This window comes from Sinocyclocheilus grahami, unplaced genomic scaffold (genome assembly GCF_001515645.1).
Source record: "Sinocyclocheilus grahami isolate Dianchi unplaced genomic scaffold, SAMN03320097.WGS_v1.1 scaffold394.1, whole genome shotgun sequence".
NCBI classification, from domain to species: Eukaryota; Metazoa; Chordata; class Actinopteri; order Cypriniformes; family Cyprinidae; genus Sinocyclocheilus; species Sinocyclocheilus grahami.
This window is the reverse complement of record NW_015505573.1, coordinates 305,464-324,791: the sequence shown is the minus strand read 5'-3', so window position 1 is coordinate 324,791 and position 19,328 is coordinate 305,464. Positions and strand designations below refer to the sequence as shown.

The 19,328-nt window shown below is 42.9% G+C and overlaps 1 protein-coding gene across 6 annotated transcripts in view; it reads left to right on the top strand.

The window, feature by feature from the left end:
* The window catches only part of fto (FTO alpha-ketoglutarate dependent dioxygenase), a 181,971-nt gene that overhangs the window by 43,405 nt on the left and 119,238 nt on the right, over positions 1 to 19,328 (top strand). For all 6 annotated transcript variants that reach the window (XR_001604646.1, XM_016231535.1, XM_016231531.1 and 3 more), the window contains exons 2-6: positions 713 to 790; positions 1,754 to 2,504; positions 5,708 to 5,938; positions 9,173 to 9,252; positions 9,386 to 9,529. Coding sequence is in view for 5 of the 6 variants with exons in the window: in XM_016231535.1 (XP_016087021.1) it covers positions 713 to 790; positions 1,754 to 2,504; positions 5,708 to 5,938; positions 9,173 to 9,252; positions 9,386 to 9,529 (1,284 nt within the window). In the remaining variant the exon portion in view is untranslated. The remainder of the gene's footprint in view (positions 1 to 712; positions 791 to 1,753; positions 2,505 to 5,707; positions 5,939 to 9,172; positions 9,253 to 9,385; positions 9,530 to 19,328) is intronic.

The window sequence follows — 19,328 nt, the reverse complement described above, 5'->3', positions numbered from 1 at the left end:
TATGGCCTTCTTTCTCCGTTAACGTCTCTGCTGTGCGTCTACGTTCTTAAGGGACCTGCACTGCTTGATGGGGGTATCGGGCGCGGGTGCCGGATCGGGGTCACTGATGTAACACCCCCCACCATCCCACCTGAGCGGGTTGTAAAAAAAAACAGTCTCTCTTGCACCTGTGGTGAAGAAATAGAGGACGTGTATGTTGGAAACGGGACAGGAGTTTGTGCACTTGTGAAATTTATTTGGGTATCGGAGTTTTACGCCGGTTGCTGTTGGATTTACAGGTTGGAATGGAATGCAGCCCAATGAAACGCTCTTTGATGGGGAGAGCAGGTTGAGTTTTAACAGACGAGCGACGCTTAGAAGGCCGTAGTTTATGTGGCTTTGAGAAGACCCTCTACTGCCTTCTAGAGCCGTAAAAACCTGAGATGCCCGTGAACAGGAGCACTATGGGATGGCAGCAGAGGGTTCTGGGAAATGTGCTCTGACTGGGAAGTGATCCTTGTGAAAGTGTGTGCATTTTTCCTCTTTTGGAGCTTTTCAGTTTTGTAGATGTGTGAATAGAAATATAATAAAGCCCAGTATGGACTTTCCAATATGCTGCTTCATGAAAATACTGATTATGTCCTGAGAAAACTGAATATACACTGCTTTTTAAAGAATAAAAAAAATCAAATTCTTCATTTATTTGTAATTGTGGTTTTTGTCATCTCTACAGAGGCGGAGGCTTATACAGGAACTGGGAGAGCAGAGGATTCCCTACCTTTCTCCTGCAGACCCAGGATTTCAGGAACTGGTTAGAAATTCATACAAATCTCCACAATGCATCATAATTTGCGATCTATATGTACTCTACTGTTCTAAAGGTTAGGTTCAAGGTTCAAAAGGTTATATATATATATATATTTAGCATGGATCTATTAAATTGATTAAAAGTGACAGTAAAGACATTTATAATGTTACAAAAGGTTTCTATTTCAAATAAACTGTTCCTTTGAACTTTATATTCATCAAAGAATCCTGAAAAATAAAAGTGTTTTGGTTTCCACAAAAATATTAGGCAGCACAACTGTTTTCAACATAATAAGAAATGTTTATTGGGCATCAAATCAGAATATTAGATTGATCTCTGAAGGATCATGTGACGCAGGCTATTGACAATTTAGCTTTGTTGTCACAGGATTAAGTTACATTTCAAAGTAATAAAATAGAATAAAATTTCAATATTTCTAAATATCATATTTTACAATCAATGTCAAATAAATGCAGCATTGGTGCTGCAAGAGCTTAAGATACTTATTTCAAAACATAAAATCTTTCTGACCCCAAATGTTGGACAGTTGTGTATAATGTAAAGATTTCCATGGGTTTCCACAGTCATAGAAAACCGCAAATCATAATTGGTGTTTTGCAGGTTTGGAAAAATCTGAAAGGTAAGTAATTTTGGGACCACTAGCATCAACAAACTGAACTGCAGAAACTGAACACACAGCTGTTTTAAACAAGTTTCATTCACTAAATGATACATTAGCAGGTCAATCTAAAGTTTAGAATTATTATTATTAACATTGTCCAGTAGTGCCAAACGAATGGAAAAAAAAAGTAATTAAAGTCTTGACCAGAAAGTATGGGGACTCCCGTAAAGATCAGGACAGACTTCTCACATACTGTGTTTTTTTGTTTTGTTTTTACTAATTGCATTGTTATGTTTGCTTGTGGCAGTGTGTAATCTGTGTGCAATCTTTGTGTAATCTGACAGTGGGACTCCAGTTATGCAGGACTGGCTTTACGACAGTCTAGTGCCCTGCCAGATGGTCTCCATGAGAGAGTGCAGTCTGCTTTGATAACTTTTCAGCGGTGTGGATGTCTCCTCCGAGATCTTGTCCGAGTCCGAGACCGGGACGTCTTCACAGCTGTTTCGCGTGCTCTCGTGGGTCAGCCGGGCTACACATACCGTTATCTGGACACCCGTCTGTTCACTATCCCATGGCACTGTGAGGGAGAAGAAGGCCAGAAAGATGAGAAAGAGAAACCTTGCTGTGACTCCGACCTGAGGGACGCTTGCAAAGCATTGTGGGAGCTCAATCAGTTCTTTTGCTCAGATGTGACGCAACAGACAAATGCAAGAGGCGTCAAGCGTTCCCGCAGTGACACCGAAAACAGTGAAGACACACCAGGGGAGGGGATGTGCGAAGAGAGTGTTAAGGACAGGTTACTTGAGGAGAAGCAGGAGAAAGAGAAGAAGGAGGAAGAGGAAGAAGACAGCGGTCAGGGCTGCTCTCATTCCTCACCTCCTTCATCCACTCCGCCACCTGATGTGGCCGGCCTAGTTCAGTTTAACATGACCCTCATCAACTACATGGACCCCACAGCCATGACCCAGCTGAAGGAAGAGCCCTATTATGGAATGGGCAAGATGGCGGTGGGTTGGCATCATGACGAGAACCTGGTTCCTCTGTCACCAGTTGCTGTCTACAGCTATAGCTGCCCAGCAGAGCCAAAGAATGAAGGTGAGAGGTCTAATGTCTTGGGTAGAGCATATAATATTGTATCAGATCCATGACCCCACAGGGCTCTAACACTGTGATTCTGAGCCTCTTGACTCTAAGGCCTCACTTTGTCCAAGACAATATTCAAAACCCTCTTGTCTAAGCTGATGTGTACCTCTAGTAATTCTGTTGGAAGAAAACAAATAAACTTAAAAATATGATGGCAGTTTACTATTTACTGTACATCTTTATTTTTAGTGGGTTTTAGCATTTTTATTTAAGATTATAATTATTATAATCTTAAATAAGGTCCGCTGGTGGACTTCAGAGAACAGGAAACAGGAAAATTATTATTTCATAACAATTAAAGATTTTCATGGGTTTCCACAGTCATAGAAAACCGCAAATCATAATTGGTGATTTCCAGGTTTGGAAAAATCTGAAAGGTAAATAATTTTGGCACCACTAGCATCAACAAACTGAACTGCAGAAACTGAACACACAGCTAAACAAGTTTCATTCACTAAATTATACATTAGCAGGTCAATCTAAAGTTTAGAATTATTATTATTAACATTGTCCAGTAGTGCCAAACGAATGGGGAAAAAAAGTAATTAAAGTCTTGACCAGAAAGTATGGGGACTCCCGTAAAGATCAGGACAGACTTCTCACATACTGTGTTTTTTTGTTTTGTTTTTACTAATTGCATTGTTATGTTTGCTTGTGGCAGTGTTTATAAGATTATATTTATTATACCTACATTTATGTAATTGTAAGACTTATTGGGACCTCTCTGGATGTTTGCCAAGGTCCGCTGGTGGACTTCAGAGAACAGGAAACAGGAACATTATTATTTCATAACAATTAAATGTATTTATTTATTTATTGCATGCATTGTTTATTGAATGTGCGTATTTGTATGAAAAGAAAATATCCCACTTCAAACATACCTTCCATAAAGAGTTGAAAAGCAAATTATTCAACTGCATTGCTTTTTTTTTTTGGACAAAAATTCAATTGTTAATAAATAATTATTGCTTATTTAAAAGCATATACTGTATAAAACATTATAGAATTACATTTTAGAATTGTAACTGATAATTAACTGAAAAATACAAATTCTGTCGTCATTTACTCACCCTGTATGACTTTCTTTATTCTGTGGAACACAAAAAGAGATATTTTGAAGAGCAGTTTTTGTCCATACATTGAATGTCCGTGGCAACCAAAACTATATTATTATTATTATTTTTGTTCTGCGTAAGTGTGAAATGCATTGTTAGAATTTTCATTTTTGGGTTAACTGTCCCTTTAAACATTCCCACTCCTATTTCATTCTCATTGAAGAGACAACAAATCCTTTATTTTTCTAGCTTACTGCTGAGAACCTAAAACATTTATTATGACACCAGCTAGTTCAAAACCATCCTTCACTTGATAGGTCGAATGTGTTCGTGCAGTCATTGTATGAACTTGTTCCATGAAGAAGGAGCCAGATCTTCCATATTTCACATGAATCTCACTGGAGACGTTTTTCTGGACATCAGTCTCTCTTCAAGTCAGGCTAACAGCTTAGCATGCAGCTGTGTGCGTGTGTGTGTGTCAGTTCGACAGAACAGAGCGTGGTGTGCTAACCAGAACCACCTGCCTCACGAGCTCGGTTTCGCCAATCTCTTACTGACCGATTTGACCTTTGACCTCCCCAGGGCCCGCTTCAAACAACGCATGAATGGTCTGTGTGTGTTTTTGTGTGTGAATGTGTCAGTTTGTGTGGAATTATTCCACAGCTGTTCTTTTGGAGGTAAAATTGACCCCTCGGTTCCAGACTTCAGAGAGACTCCCCTGTTGGAATGCTTTTGCAGTGCATACGCACCAGTGCAGAGCATTACACAAAATGTTGCCTTCACTTTAGAGAAATCGCTATGAAATGCTGCAGACCAGCTGAAACGAATTGTTGCTCAGAAGAATTTCACTTTGTACATCATTTATTGTGTGTGTGTGCATGAATGGGTTTGATTTTTTTTATTGTCCCTTCGGATAACATCTGCGTTGTATAGATTCGTGTTTCACCTGAACACGCTTTGAAGAAGAATACCTCACTGAAGCTTTTCATGATTCCCGTATCTTTTAACACATCTGTGATGGGTTTATAGAGCATGCTGGGGCGCGCAGTATCACGAACAGTCTCCGGCGGGGGGAGTCGCTCAGTGACAAATCTGTTCAGCTCTTCATCCAACACTGACTAGATCCAGCTCATTTCCTTTTCTAACAGGCATTGGTTTGTGCCACTGTGATTTTGAAGAAAGCTTTTCCGCCGCTGCAGATGGCCCTTTGAGAGCTGTGTCAGAAAGCACAGGCTGAAATTAAGTTACTGTTTATCCCTGCTGAGCGCAGAGAAAGCCTTGCTCAGGGCTTCCAAAAGCGCTTTTGTATTGATTTCACTGATAGGTGCCAGCCTGCCCTCTCTTATTTTATTTATTTATTTATTTTTGTCTTATCAGTTACACTTTCTTTCTATGTTTCTCTTTGGCTCTGTCATTTTTTAATTTTTTTTTGATTAACACAGATAGTTGGTGAAAGTTGCACAACATATATTAGTAAGTACTAAGTATTAGTAAGACATCCAAAGTGACTAACAGTACACTTATTATGATTCTCGAAACAGCAACTTCAGGTAATTACACTAAATTGCTGCATTGTATACAAAACCAACATAAGGTATTAATGCAGTGATGTCTAAAACTCCTTGCGTACTGGCTGATACCATTATAAGTAGGGATGCACAATATATCGGTTATCAACCAGTATTAGAATAATGTAAGATATTGCAAATCTCAAAATGAATATCCATTTTTCATACTGTATACTATAATGTTGTCATATCTAAATTCATTTGTAGCATTACAAATATTTTGTTCTTTATTGAGGCATAAATAATATAGAAATGGTCACACTTTATTTTAATGCATCCTTGTTGCAGTGTAATTGCACAAATAAGTACTGAGTAATATGAATTAACAACATGCACTTATAATAAGTTTAGGGTTAGGTTTTGATTTAGTGTTAGTTACTTGTAATTGTGTATGATTTACTGTTGTTACTATAGTAAATACATGTACTGTAGCTTGCTATAAGGACACATTAAACTAAAGTGTTACCATAGAAATGTAATATCGACCATTCAACGGTCATTGAGTATAACAAATAAATATCTTTGCTTACAGGGGTGACTGAAAAGGATGGGGAGGAACAGAGTAAAGACAAAGAAAAAGAAACAGAGACAGAAGGTGAAGGAACAAGTAAAGAAGAACTAAAGAAAGAAAGAGAAGGATTGGAAAAGGAGGAAGTGCAGAAAGAGAAGGCTTGTTGGCGTGTTGGACTGAAGGTGGCCTGGGACATCCACACACCAGGTCTGGCTTTGCCTCTCCAGTCTGGAGACTGCTACTATATGACAGGTACACAATCACATTCATCTGTGTCCAGAAACAGTAGCCTCAAGTACATGTGTAAAGCGGATTGTACCGTCTCGGTCATGTTGAAATGCATTAGTTCAGGAATTATCTTTCCCAGAGGATATACACATCTACATCCTTTTATTAACATATGTGTGTCTGTTTCCCTAGGATTTTGCTTCCACAGGTTTCTTTATCGTGTGTATCAGAGAGGTTAAGAAACCAAATGTTATTTTATGAAGCGCTGTGACCCCTCTCTGAGAGCACGACTGAGAGAGAGAATCAGTAAATCAGACTTTTATTACTGATGGCTACAACAGATGCCCCCCTTCTACAACCCCACATACGCACAAACCCTCTCCTCTAAATATCCCTTAAATTGCGTCTGATGACCTTGATAAGGACACTATTTATTTCCCGATTTCTGTGTAGAAGCATGACTAATGCTTTCCCCCCTGTGCACACAGTTTTATCATCTCCATTTGGACATTTTCATTTGTTTGGAAGGGCTTTCCAGTGGTCGGGCCTCTTTGTTGCTGGCTGCTCTAAACTAAGCATTATTTATACCTACCTAATGGCACTCTTAGTCCTGTGAAGTGACTTTAAGTGAAAAGATAAAACAATATAAACATAATGAGTCATAATAATGGGTTTCCTGGGCATAGGAAAAGGGTAAAAGTGTGACTTGGAAACTGGCTTATAAACTGTTAATGACAGCATGTCTTCTGGCCAGTGTTGGGCAAGTTACTCTGAAAATGTAATCAAATTACTGATTACTCCTTTTAAAAGTAATCACGTTACTGTTCTGATTACTTTTTCAATAGTAATTAGTTACATTACTAGTTACGTTACTTTTTTCTCCATGAAATTCATGAAATCCCAGCATACACGCTCCCGATAAATATTTGTTATTAAAGCATCAACATTCACAGAACACTGTTATTTTTAACTAAAGCAAGCAGCTGCTGCGTGCATGGTTTGGCATGGCAGAATGCCAGCAAAGAGCGCTGCATTTAAAATCTCTAAAAGACATCTCAGTTCATCGCAATCTCACAAATCTGTTATAACACAATGAATATATGCATACTTAAGCTTTCATAATGTTTACAATTCGTGTGTTATAATGAGAGCATTCGTGAGCACACACATTTCAGCCCTGCATTGCTCAACGCTGCAAACACGTGTTATAGCCTAAATAGAAAGTCTGCATACACTTGCACCTGTTAATCGTTTATATTTTATATTAGTTCATGTTGCTTTTGTGCAATAGATGAATAACAATTTATTTGTTTTAGATATTTTATGTTTAGATATTTCTATTTTGCGGGAGTCCTGTGAATCATTTTATTCTCCCGCATCCCCGCACACACACGAGCGTCTACCCGCCCGCAGCAGCACTCGTCCATCTTGTCCCACTCTGTTGCGTCGGGTCTCGCAGGAGAGCAGGTCTCTAATCCACTGGCACTTGACTCGACAGTGCGTGTACTACATCCTTTTTACAATCTCAAGATTAGAAAACACTGCATTCTGTCAGCAATGTAACGCGGCAGTAACGTATAGAGACCTTGGCTTGTAACTATACTCTAATTTAATAAATTATAATCTATAATATAATTTATCTAAATTATAACGCGTTAAATTACTCCGTTACTAAAAAAGTAATCAAATTACAATAACGCGCTACTAAGTAATGCGTTACTGCCCAACACTGCTTCTGGCTGAATTGGTCCGATTGTTTTCTGTTGAATTTGTAGGAAGTGACTTCTAAAGTCTTGTGAAGTCTAGATGGCAGTAGAATGTGTTGGGATTTCATCCATTCTCTGAGATGTGAACAAAACCATTCCCTAAAGATCAAGCCTTTATTTGGGTGCGGTAGTGTAGCAACCCACACCTCACATGGAAAGATGGAGGGAAGGAAGGAAGATATAGTGTAGCAGTTCACATCAGGTGCTTTTCAAATAATATGTGTGGGGATATATAGGAAAGGAAGGAACAAAATAAAATCAGGTACAAAAAGAAGGTGAAGGATGGAAAACCTGTAGTTTAGCAATCCATAACACAAGAACGAAAAGGGAAAAGGATGTAAGGAAAAGCAAAACAGAAAGCAAGGGAACAAGAAAAGAAAGAAGGACAAGGTAGGAAAAGAGAAAAGTAGGAATGAAAAGAGAAAAGTAGTAAGGAAGGAAAAGGAAAGAAAAGAGAAAAGGAGGGTTGAAAAGGAACAAAGGAAAGGAAGGGAAAGAGAAAAGGAAGGAAATAAAAAAGGAAGAAAAATGGAGTATTAGGTAAGGGAAGTATTAGGAAGTAAAAATGGTGTGAAAGGAATTTAAAGAGAGAAAAGGAAAGTAAAGGAAGTATTAGGAAAGAAAAAAGGAATAGGAAAAGAAGAGAAGGAAAAAATGAAAAAAGGAAGGTAAGTAAAAAAGGAAGGAAAAGGAAAGCATGCAAGGAAGAAAGAAAGAGTGGGAGAGGAAGGAAGGTGTACAGAAAATAACTTACAGTTGTTCAACTCCACATTCCCATGATTCTCTAACACTGTCACATCTCTTTCCCTCCATCTGCTGATGTCTCAGACTTCTGTGTGCAAATCTAATCAGTGGAATCTCAAAAATGGAATTTGGTGCTGGGTAGCGGAGAACAAATTGTTGGACTGACACCCAGCTGGTAATAAGATTTACTGTGCTGAATGCTTCAGGGACAGGACAGACCTAGGCAGAGGTTTTAACCCAATGCATTTAAAAACCTGCTTTTAACTCAAGCACAGCAGCCCCTCGATGATGAGAGAATAATGATAAATATTTATTAGGGGAATTTGGTGTGGCCCATGATTCACGCTGAGGTTGTGACAGAGAGCCCAAGTTGACAGAAGCAGAGTATTATTAGATGCCAAGTGTTTAAAGACAGTGTAATGTGACAGAAAAAAAATAATAGCATACAGAGGAAATGAAACAGACATTACTCTTGTGCTCACTCCAGTTTATGCTGCAGTACATCTGAGAGTGCAGCAAATCCATTGATTTCAATGGGACAAATCAAAGTCCCTTTCTAGCAAAGTCAGTTCACTTAATGGCTATAATTGCAACACCTCAGGCAGCTATATAAATATACATATATACAACTACAGATAAACTCTGAATAGCCAAGACAAATCCTCCCTTCCTAGGTTCCTAATAATATTGGAGTATGTTTCTTCTGTTGTCTGTGTGTGTGGCTGTTGGTATGTGATTATATCTATAGATGATCTGAATCGGACACATCAGCACTGTGTACTGGCTGGTGACACGGCTAGATTTAGCTCCACTCACAGAGTTGTACAGGTGAGCGTCGTTTCTCCAATTGTCCTGATCAGACCTCTAACTTCATCATCCTTCATGTTAAATCCTCAACCAGTATCTCCCTATTTCTGGCTTATATGTAAATATCACACTATTAGTTTTCATGTTCCTTTAGTGTTGTACAGGAACGCTGGACTACATACAGAAACGCTGCTCAGAGGCCTTGGAGAATTTACACACCGACCCGGAGAAGAACACCAAGAGCCTGAAGTCCCTCCTCCCCTCCACCCTCCAGCACATTGAGGACATCCACAACGAGGTGAGTATTTGAACGAGAACGTGAGTGTGTTTGAAGCATTGTAAAATGTGTACTCATAACACCAAATCCCAAACGCCTGTCTCAGGCCATAACAGATGAGGTTGTTGGAGGTTTTTTAAAGGTTGTACTTGGTATACATTTTTCAAACCCCAAACAATAGCTCTTTCAGAGGGCCTAACTATCAGTGCGGCCTTGTGTAGGTCTCTGTTGAACCCCAACTTTTAGTGGATTACCACTCAGCACCTTAAAACCCTCCATCAAAATATAAAGTGCTATGTGTATATATATATATATATATATATATATATATATACATACAGTGCTGAGAAAAGGTTTTTGCCCCCTTCCTGTGTTTTTATTTTTTTGCATGTTTGTCACACTTAAAAGATTCAGATCATCAAACACATTTTAATATTACACAAAGATAATGCAAGTAAATAAAAAATGCAGTTTTTAAATGATGATTTCATTTATTAAGGGAAAAAAGCTGTCCAAACCTACGTAGCCCTAAATGAAAAATGAATTGCCCCCTCCTGTTAAATCATGAAAGAACCGCAATTAACCACATTATTTTAGAAAGCAGAGTTAAATTTCACTAGCCACACTCAGACCTGATTACTGCCAGACTTTTTGAATCAATAAATCACTTAAATAGAACCTGTCTGACAAAGTGAAGAAAAATTCCTCCACAGCGCTGTGAAAGACTCGCAAACAGTTATCTGCCAGTTATTGCAAACACTTGATTGCAGTTGTTGCTGCAAAGCATGGCACAACCACTCGGCACCTTAAAACCCCCATCAAAATATAAACTGCTATATTTATATATACACCCCTGCCAGGGGGCAGCAGCTTCCCCGGAGGTTACTGACCTCAACACTCTGACCTGATTGAGGCTATTTAGTTGAAACTGCCCACGAGGGCCTGTGTGTGTTCTTAAATTATGTATTATTATGTTATTTATTATTAATACTCGTTTTTATCCCAGCATGCTGTTCTGGCAGAGCTCAGCGTCTAGCTCTTGTTTAGTGTGGTGGACTATATGGAGTTTGTGGTAAGCAGCTGCTGATCTGTAGTGTGTAGGATTTATGGAGTGTGTTAGTCCATTGATGTTGATAAAGGCGAATGTTTACTTGTGTGTTTAGGGTCTGTACTGGTATATGGAGTTTCAGGAGCGGTTGTTATTAAAGAGATCTTTTTTGCTCTCTGTATCTCTCACTCCCAAGATTTTGGGCCTGCAGGGTCTTTCGAAAAGGTGTTGAATTGAGGGCTATTTTGCCTAAAAATTAAAATTCGGTCAGCATTTGTTTACCCTTGTGTTGTATGACTTACTTTATTTTGTGGAAAACAAAACAAAACAAAATGTCCAACCTACTCTTTTCTATACAATGAAAGTAGAAAGTGCCAGGGTCTGTGAACAGCACAGTGAAAGTGGTCCATATGACTTGTGTAGGTCTTTCACAAAATAGCATTTTCACTGTATGATTATCATAACCAAAATGATAAGCAAAAACAATAATATTCAGATATCTGTAGAAAAAAAGAGTCAAATTTTACTTTTTGCATAATGGATCATACTCAAAATACCAATGTAGGGAGGAAGAGAGAGCGTAACTAACCATTAGTTAAACATAAGTTGTAACCAACTGTTCAAAAAGAACTTACTTTTTATTGGCACTTCCCAAAAATGTATCTAAGCAACTCCAGCACTAGCAAGCTCAATTGGCTGTAGGTGAGGGTAGAGTGTCACTTTTGTTTGTCTTCTCCTCCGACATCATTTTGTGTGACCAGTAGTTTGTCTTGTTTTTCCTTGTCTTCGTCGCCATCTTTTTTCGTTTTATGACAGGTGACAACCAGCATTAAGGTGCAATCTTGCCACCTACTATGTTGGAATGTCAACCAGTTACTGCTTGATTATTTGCTATATTTATGCATTATTAACATGAAATCAATTTTTTTTTTATTGTTAGTACTGGTATACTGTGACACCCGTGCTTATGTGCAATCTTCCTAGTCTTCTGAAGCCATGTGATGATAGTTTTGATAGTATTTGCTGAAAATCCACTGTTCACCATTGCTTTTGAGTCTAATTTGCTTATACATATTCAAGTTTTACATCAGTAATCAGATTTCCATCAATGTATTTTTATGCAAACTTGTTCAACCGATCAGCACCAGTTTTGCATAAGCACTATAGAAATGTTTGTATTTCCTTATATACAGTAGGTGGGTTTCCAGTCATGTAATTGTTTTGTGAAATTGAATCAAAAATGTGAAATGGAAATAGATGCAAATGGAATCGCCAAAATGCACATGCATAAACTACAACACATTTATGGAATAAATTCCTAGATGTGCATCAAAAAAAACTATGCTTCAAGATGTTGTGTCATTGAATACTTAGGTTATATTTTCTTACATTTTGCATCCCTACAATTGTCTCTGTCTGAGCTGACGTGCACACACATATATATGGCTCTTTATTTATATGACCAGGTGTGTATATGTGGGTTGACAGAGCAAACAGCACAGACTGGCCTCTATTGATTGAGTCACAGCAGTGCAGGACTCGAGGGTGATCTGATGAAATTGATTGGTAGTCCTAAAGTCCTTTGGGTGAAAGATGTCCAGAAATCTTAACCCATTTGATCTATAAGATGCCGCAGTACTATATCTGCAGGAAACTGGCAGACAGACTCTCCACCTGTCACTGAAAGCCTTTTGTTTCTGTCTTTTTCTCCCTCCAGCATATGCAGGTGGCATTTAGTCTCAGTACCTCACTGCAGCAGACGGCTTGGCCCTAAATGCCAGTCGCATAGTTTCCAGCTCTGTGCCTGTTGCAAGCCTGCACTGTGGGAAACTGGCCTCCATGTTGGCTCAAAGCTCTCGGCACTGTGTGGGCTTTTAACGCAGAAGGACAGACAGACAATCAGCACGGGGGGGAAGGACAGACACAAAAGCGGCTGCTAGCATTTGTAGCCTCCGGCGTCCGTAGAGAGGCTGTCAGCGGTTGGCATTGGTTTGAAGTGATTGTAGGTTTGAACCAACACAAAGTGTAGCATTTGTTTGAAGACGGCCATATGTGAAAGTGAACCCTGGGTGTCTGATCTCAGTCCAACTGTTGATGATCCTGTTCAAGCCAGTTTGAATGATTATAAACTGATAGCCAACACAGGTATTTATGAAGCAGAATAAGAGAGTCAGGTGTGCGGTTTTATGGTCTGTCAGATAAATGACCTGTCCACACCAGATTTTCAGTGCAACAGGAGTTAAAAACAAAATACACACATATTACATTCTACTCTTAATATTAAACATACTACTGAGGGCTCAAAAATAAATAGGCAATAAGAATTTTTTCTGCCATCCAGTTGGGCTGCTACTATTTTTACTTGCCCTGCCAATGTTTTCACTGACTTCACCATAAAAGAATGGTCAGTTTTTATTTTTACAAATATTTTTTTTATTTCATATTTGCTAGAAATGTACAGGTGCATCTCAATAAATTAGAATGTCGTGGAAAAGTTCTTTTATTTCAGTAATTCAACTCAAATTGTGAAACTCGTGTATTAAATAAATTCAATGCACACAGACTGAAGTAGTTTAAGTCTTTGGTTCTTTTAATTGTGATAATTTTGGCTCACATTTAACAAAAACCCACCAATTCACTATCTCAACAAATTAGAATATGGTGACATGCCAATCAGCGAATCAACTCAAAAGTTGGTCTCTCAGTTTGGTTCACTAGGCTACACAATCATAGAGAAGACTGCTGATCTGACAGTTGTCCAGAAGACAATCATTGACACCCTTCACAAGGAGGGTAAGCCACAAACATTCATTTCCAAAGAAGCTGGCTGTTCACAGAGTGCTGTATCCAAGCATGTTAACAGAAAGTTGAGTGGAAGGAAAAAGTATGGAAGAAAAAGATGCACAACCAACCGAGAGAACCGCAGCCTTATGAAGATTGTCAAGCAAATTGAATTACTGAAATAAATTAACTTTTCCACGACATTCTAATTTATTGATATACACCTGTATATATATACACATTCAAAAAGAAAGAAAAAAATAAAATTTTGTGGACTTTCATGTCATTCAGTTGCTCCAGACCAAACCAGGCAACTGTACAGTGAAATCCAGACACAGACATTGTGGATGTTCGAGTTGCTGTTCTATTGTTGTGTTTTCGGCGTGTTGTTTAGTTGTAACTCTTAGCTAAGGCGCAGAGGGGCCTGTTGTTTGGAGAAGGAATTTTGGAGCAGTGCTTTGTTCAACTCTTGTGGGAGGGCAAATGTGAGGTGCTTACATTTACATGTGGGGCAGAAACAGATACACACATGCACAGGGCTGCATTAAGCATTCTTAGGAGGGTTAACCCATCACTTCAAAAGAGTCAAAGATGGGAGATTCCCAGAGGAGAAAGACTTGAGAGCCTGTAGTGGATTCTGTTGCTCCCTGTTGAGAGAGAAAGTGAGAGATTGAAGGGATGAAGAATGAAAGCAATGAAGTAAAGAATGAAAAAAAGCCAACTGAGGAGGAGAGGGAAGAGAAAAGTGTGTGTAGGTGCGATGTTTTTGGCGTATGTGATAAATCTTTACATCTCTCCTGGGTGTTACGTAGCAGCAGACATAAACAAAGGAAACAAAACAACAAACAGGAAAACAGGAAATGCAGATGTCATCATCCCCCTTCCTATTGTGATGACACAGTTTTGATCAGCGGCGCACAAAAAATGCAAAGATGCCGAGTGCAAAGCAAGCAGTTTGTTTATGTGTGTGGTTAGTTACAGAGGTGTGTGATTTGTTCTGCATCCATCGTCCTCTAGGAATGTGTGTGTGGCTACCTGCGTTCCATTGTTAGCGTGACCTTAACGTGGGTGTTTAGTTTTGAAAATCACTCCCACCACCCCATATAAATGTTCTTCCCCCTTCTCCCCACTTCACTGACTCAGGTGACTAGCACACAGTTCCCTCCGCTGGTCTGTTCTGCTGCAAATTGGCCACTGATGGATGGATAGAGTTTGATAAATGGATGGACGTCTGGATTGCTGTTGTTTCAGACCGTGCAGTTATAATACACTACACGTAGGCCAGAGTGATGGATAGTGAAGAATGACTCGAGCACAAAACGTTTTTGTCCAACAACCACATTTTACAGACTATCAAACACACTTGACTGCTGTTTTTTCAGTTGTTGTGAAGTAGATGTCAGCTGCATGCTTTTTGGTTTGACCTCTTGTTCAAGGACTGGACTTCATCAGCCTAGTTTTCAAAAGACTCTCTTGTGCCGAAAGGCAAAACGCTTTAGAGTTTGTTCTCGCTAGCTTTTAAAATTGTTCTTATTGTCAGAAACCAATAATATTAACTGCCTGGTGTGTATATGGAATGGTGGTTCCAGACATGCGACCCAAAAGCTTATACCTTAATGGTAAATGTGTGTGTGTGTGTGTGTTTTTCACTTTTACTTTTACTTTTGAGTGATTTCAATGAGTGAATATTATAATTATAATGTTGTGATGTCTAGCATTTAAAACAATTGAGTTCCCTTTCAGTCGGTCACTCTGAGTCACGTCGGTGACCGACGAATTGGGATCTCGCTTAGAGAGACCAATCCACCTTGAGTGTAATCTAAACGAGCCAATGCACATTGGCATGCGATGATTGCATCCAACTGCCGCTGATCACAGCGTGAGCATAAAAAGGCAGCAAATGCAACGCATACCAGCTTCTCGCTTCGGAGCCGAGCGACAACATCGTTCTGGGGGTTGCGCACTTCAGGCTGCACTACCCCCTGTCGTGCTGCAAACGGCCGTTTCCCCTGTGCGTCTCAGCACGTAAAAGAGCATTTCCCTAAAAGAGCCAATTTATCTAAAAGAGTACAATAAGTGGTTGCGTCTTTGTAAAGATGATGGATCATCTTTTTAAAGATGCCATTTCACCCGTGCATTTCTGGATGCGATCATTACCTGGCACCGGTGATGGTCACGATCGCTGCCTCACGTGTCTGGGCATTAAACACGCTGAGGTGGTGTTTGCGGATGAGTAATGTTCCTATTGTGGGAAGATGACCATCTCGAAGCTGCGGGCCAGGCTCCGTTTCCTCCAGTGGGGCAGAACTCCGTTGCTTCTGCCACGATCTAGTGTTTGTTCTGGCGGCAGCCATGCGTGGACTACTTTGGGCAGTAGCACGGGCGGTCTGAGGCTTACAGTGGTGGCAAACCCCTCAGGGAACCAACCCTCGGGGGACCCTCTAGTGCTTTGCAACCAGTTGAGCCGCCAAAGGAACGCACTGGGCCCTCTTCAAAGAGCGTGCCAGCGGTATCCTTCAGTGCTCCTCCCAACGACTGGATGTCGATCACTGCATCGGAGGAAGAGCTCTCTGGAGAGGAAGATTCGACTGTGCTGCCGCCCTCCGGGACGGTGGCAAGGCCTGAATCGGATCCAGAGATGTCGGCTATGCTTTCCCGGGCCACCGAGAAGGTAGGGCTCGAGTAGAAACCTCCACTGCGTCCTGGGCCCTCGAGGTAGGACGATTGGTTTCTCGGGGTGGCTCGCACTGGTTCTCAGCGCCCCGCCTCAGTGCCTTTCTTCCCGGAGGTGCAAGAGGAGCTCACCAGGTCATGGACGGCACCTTTTACTGCCGGAAACCGACCTGCTGGTTCCTCCTCTCTCACCACCCTCGACGGTTGTGCAGCTAGGGGGTATACAAGGGCTCCCCTGGTGGAGCGGTCGGTTGCCATGCAATTGTGTCCTAATACCGCCTCCACCTGGCAGGGCGAACCGTGCCTCCCCTCCTGGGTCTGTAGGTACTCGTCTGGCCTGTCCGGCGATGCTTATACGGCCTGTGGAGAAGCTGCCTCCGCCTTACACCTCACCGCGTTACTGCAGGTTCATCAGGCCAAGGCACTGAGGGACCTGCATGAGGGTTCCGGCGATGCTTATACGGCCTGTGGAGAAGCTGCCTCTGCCTTACACGCTAAGGCATTACTGCAGGTTCATCAGGCCAAGGCACTGAGGGACCTGCATGAGGGTGGTCATGATCCGGAAGTTCTGAAAGAGCTCCGAACCGATACTGACCTCGCGCTCTGAGCGACGAAGGTCACTGCGAGTTCTCTGGGTCGTGCGATGTCCACACTTGTAGTCCAGGAGCGCCATCTCTGACTGTGTCTGGTTGATATGAGGGGCGCTGAAAAAGTTCGGTTCCTTAATGCCCCTGAGTCCCAGACCATCCTCTTCGGCGACGGGGTCGAGAGCTTGGCCCAGCAGCTCTTGGCTGCACAGAAGCAGACTGAGGCGGGTCGTCACACCCTGCCCTGGAGGGCGGCCTCCTGCATCCGCCACTGTTCCCACGCCGCATCAGCAGCAGCCTCCAGCAAGCGGAGCCGTGGAGCTGGGCGTAGGCAGGCCGCCCCACCCGTCCAGGCCCCTGTAAAACGTGGCGGTGAGTGAAAGAGCAAGGGGCCCCGGGACGGGTGACCCAGAGAGGGAGGACGCTGCTCTTTGGGGGATGGTGAAGGCACCTCTCCCTCCCCCAGAGGAGGGCCGGGTGGAGAATCTGGAAAATCTTGACGAGAGAGTGGTTTTCTCTGTCCCTGGGTCCCAGTAGGGCATGGAGAGTTGTGGACGGACCAGCACCGGACCACACTCATCCTCCTCCATCGCCAGCAGGCAGCAGCGGGCGGTTCAAGAGCATCAACAAAGGCCCTACTCACGCACACTCTGCCAAACTGTGGAACCAGGTAAGCATTGCACCGCACACTCAGACCCCTCTTTGGTCCGCTCACAAGCCACCCGAGTTGGGTCCCTGCGTTCCACCTCGCTGCCCCACTGTGGGTATGGCAGTGGTTCCGCTGGTCCCACTTGCATGGTATCTGGGTGCCTGGCTAGCGATACCCAACCCGTCTCGTTGGCTTCTGCGGACCATCAGCCTCGGCTATGCGATTCAGTTTGCCCGGCATCCCCCCAAAGTTCAGTGGCAGCCGATGCTTCTGTCTTGTGTGCGGAGATCGCAGTCCTACTGGTGAAGGATGCGATAGAGCCGGTCCCTCCAGCCGATATGAATACAGGGTTTTACAGCCCTTACATCATTGTACCCGTGAAACCCGGTGGGTTATGACCAATCTTGGATCTGCGTGTCTTGAACCAGGCCCTTTGCCGGTTACCAATCAAGATTTTGACGCAGAAACGCATCTTCGGGTGCATCCGTCCCCGAGATTGGTTTGCAGCAATCGACCTGAAGGATGCGTACTTTCATATGTCGATCCTTCCGCGCCGCAGACCATTTCTTGACCGCTGCGTACATCAACCGACAAGGTGGTCTGCTCTCCTGTTGCATGTCGCAACTCGCCCTCCACCTCCTCCTTTGGAGTCAGAAGGTTCTGAGGTCACTTCGTGCCATTCACATTCCAGGTCTGCTCAACCATACGCTTCCGGGAGAATGGAGACTCCATCCCCAGAAGGTCCAGTAAAGTTCCTCGAACTAATGCTCCTCGCGACAGCCCCGTTCCTGGCAGATTCCTTTGAGGAAGGATCTACTGACTCAGAGACGGGGCACCCTGTGGCGCCCACGTCCAGACCTCTGGAAACTTCATGTCTGGTCCCTGGACGGGAAGCGGAGGTTCTTGGTGACCTACCCCAAGAGGTAGTTGACACCATCACTTTGGCAAGAGCACCGTCTACGAGACATGCTTACGCCCTGAAGTGAAACCTGTTCGTCGAGTGGCGTTCTTCTCATCGGGAAGACCCCCGGAGATGCCCGATTGAGGTCGTGCTTTCCTTTTTGTAGCAAGGGCTGGAGAGAAGGCGGTCTCCCTCCACCCTTAAAGTCTATGTCGCTGCGATTGCTGCTAACCATGACCCCATGGAAGGGAAGTCGGTAGGGAAGCATGATCTGGTCATCAGGTTCCTTAGGGGGGCGAGAAGGTTAAATCCGCCCCGGCCCTCCTCTATACCCTCTTGGGACCTATCTCTAGTGCTCAAATCACTACAGCAGGGCCCATTTAAGCCTTTGCAGTCAGTCGAGCTAAAGTTTCTTTCAATGAAAACTCTGCTCCTGCTTGCACTGGCCTCCATCAAGAGGGTAGGGGACCTGCATGCATTTTCGGTCGACGAATTGTGCCTTGAGTTTGGGCCGGCTGACTCCCAGGTAATCCTGAGGCCCCGGCCCGGCTATGTGCCCAAGGTTCCCACTACTCCCTTCAGGGATCAGGTGGTGAGCCTGCAAGTGCTGCCCCCGTGGATAGTGGGTGCCATCACCCTGGCTTATCAGGCACAGGGTGTGCCCTGCCTGCTCAGGTTGCTAGCTCACTCTACTAGAAGTGTTGCATCCTCCTGGGCTCTGGCTCCTGGTGCCTCGCTGACAGATATTTGTAGAGCAGCAGGCTGGGCGACCCCCAACACGTTCGCTAGATTCTGTAGCCTTTGCGTGGAGCCGGTATCCTCCTGTGTTCTCACCTCAAATGGGTAGAGGCACTGAGTGGCACTTTAGCGGCGGCTTGCTAAAACTACTCCAGAGTGTCCGTACTGTTGACCTTGTCGAGCTCATCCATCCCCCCGGCAGCCAGACGTGGCGGAACGTCCGGCGCCAGGCCTTCACTTGATGAATCCTTGAATCCGTGAGAAGGGCTGGGTTCCATATGTAGAGGCCTAAGTGGTTCCCATATGTGTAAAGTCCACGGTATAGCCTCAGAGCCTCAGAGCCCCCGGGAGACTTCTGCCATTTCCATGAGGGTAACAATCATCTCTAATCTTCCATATGCACTTAAACGGATGTCATATGTGTAAGTGCTTCCGAAACCTCC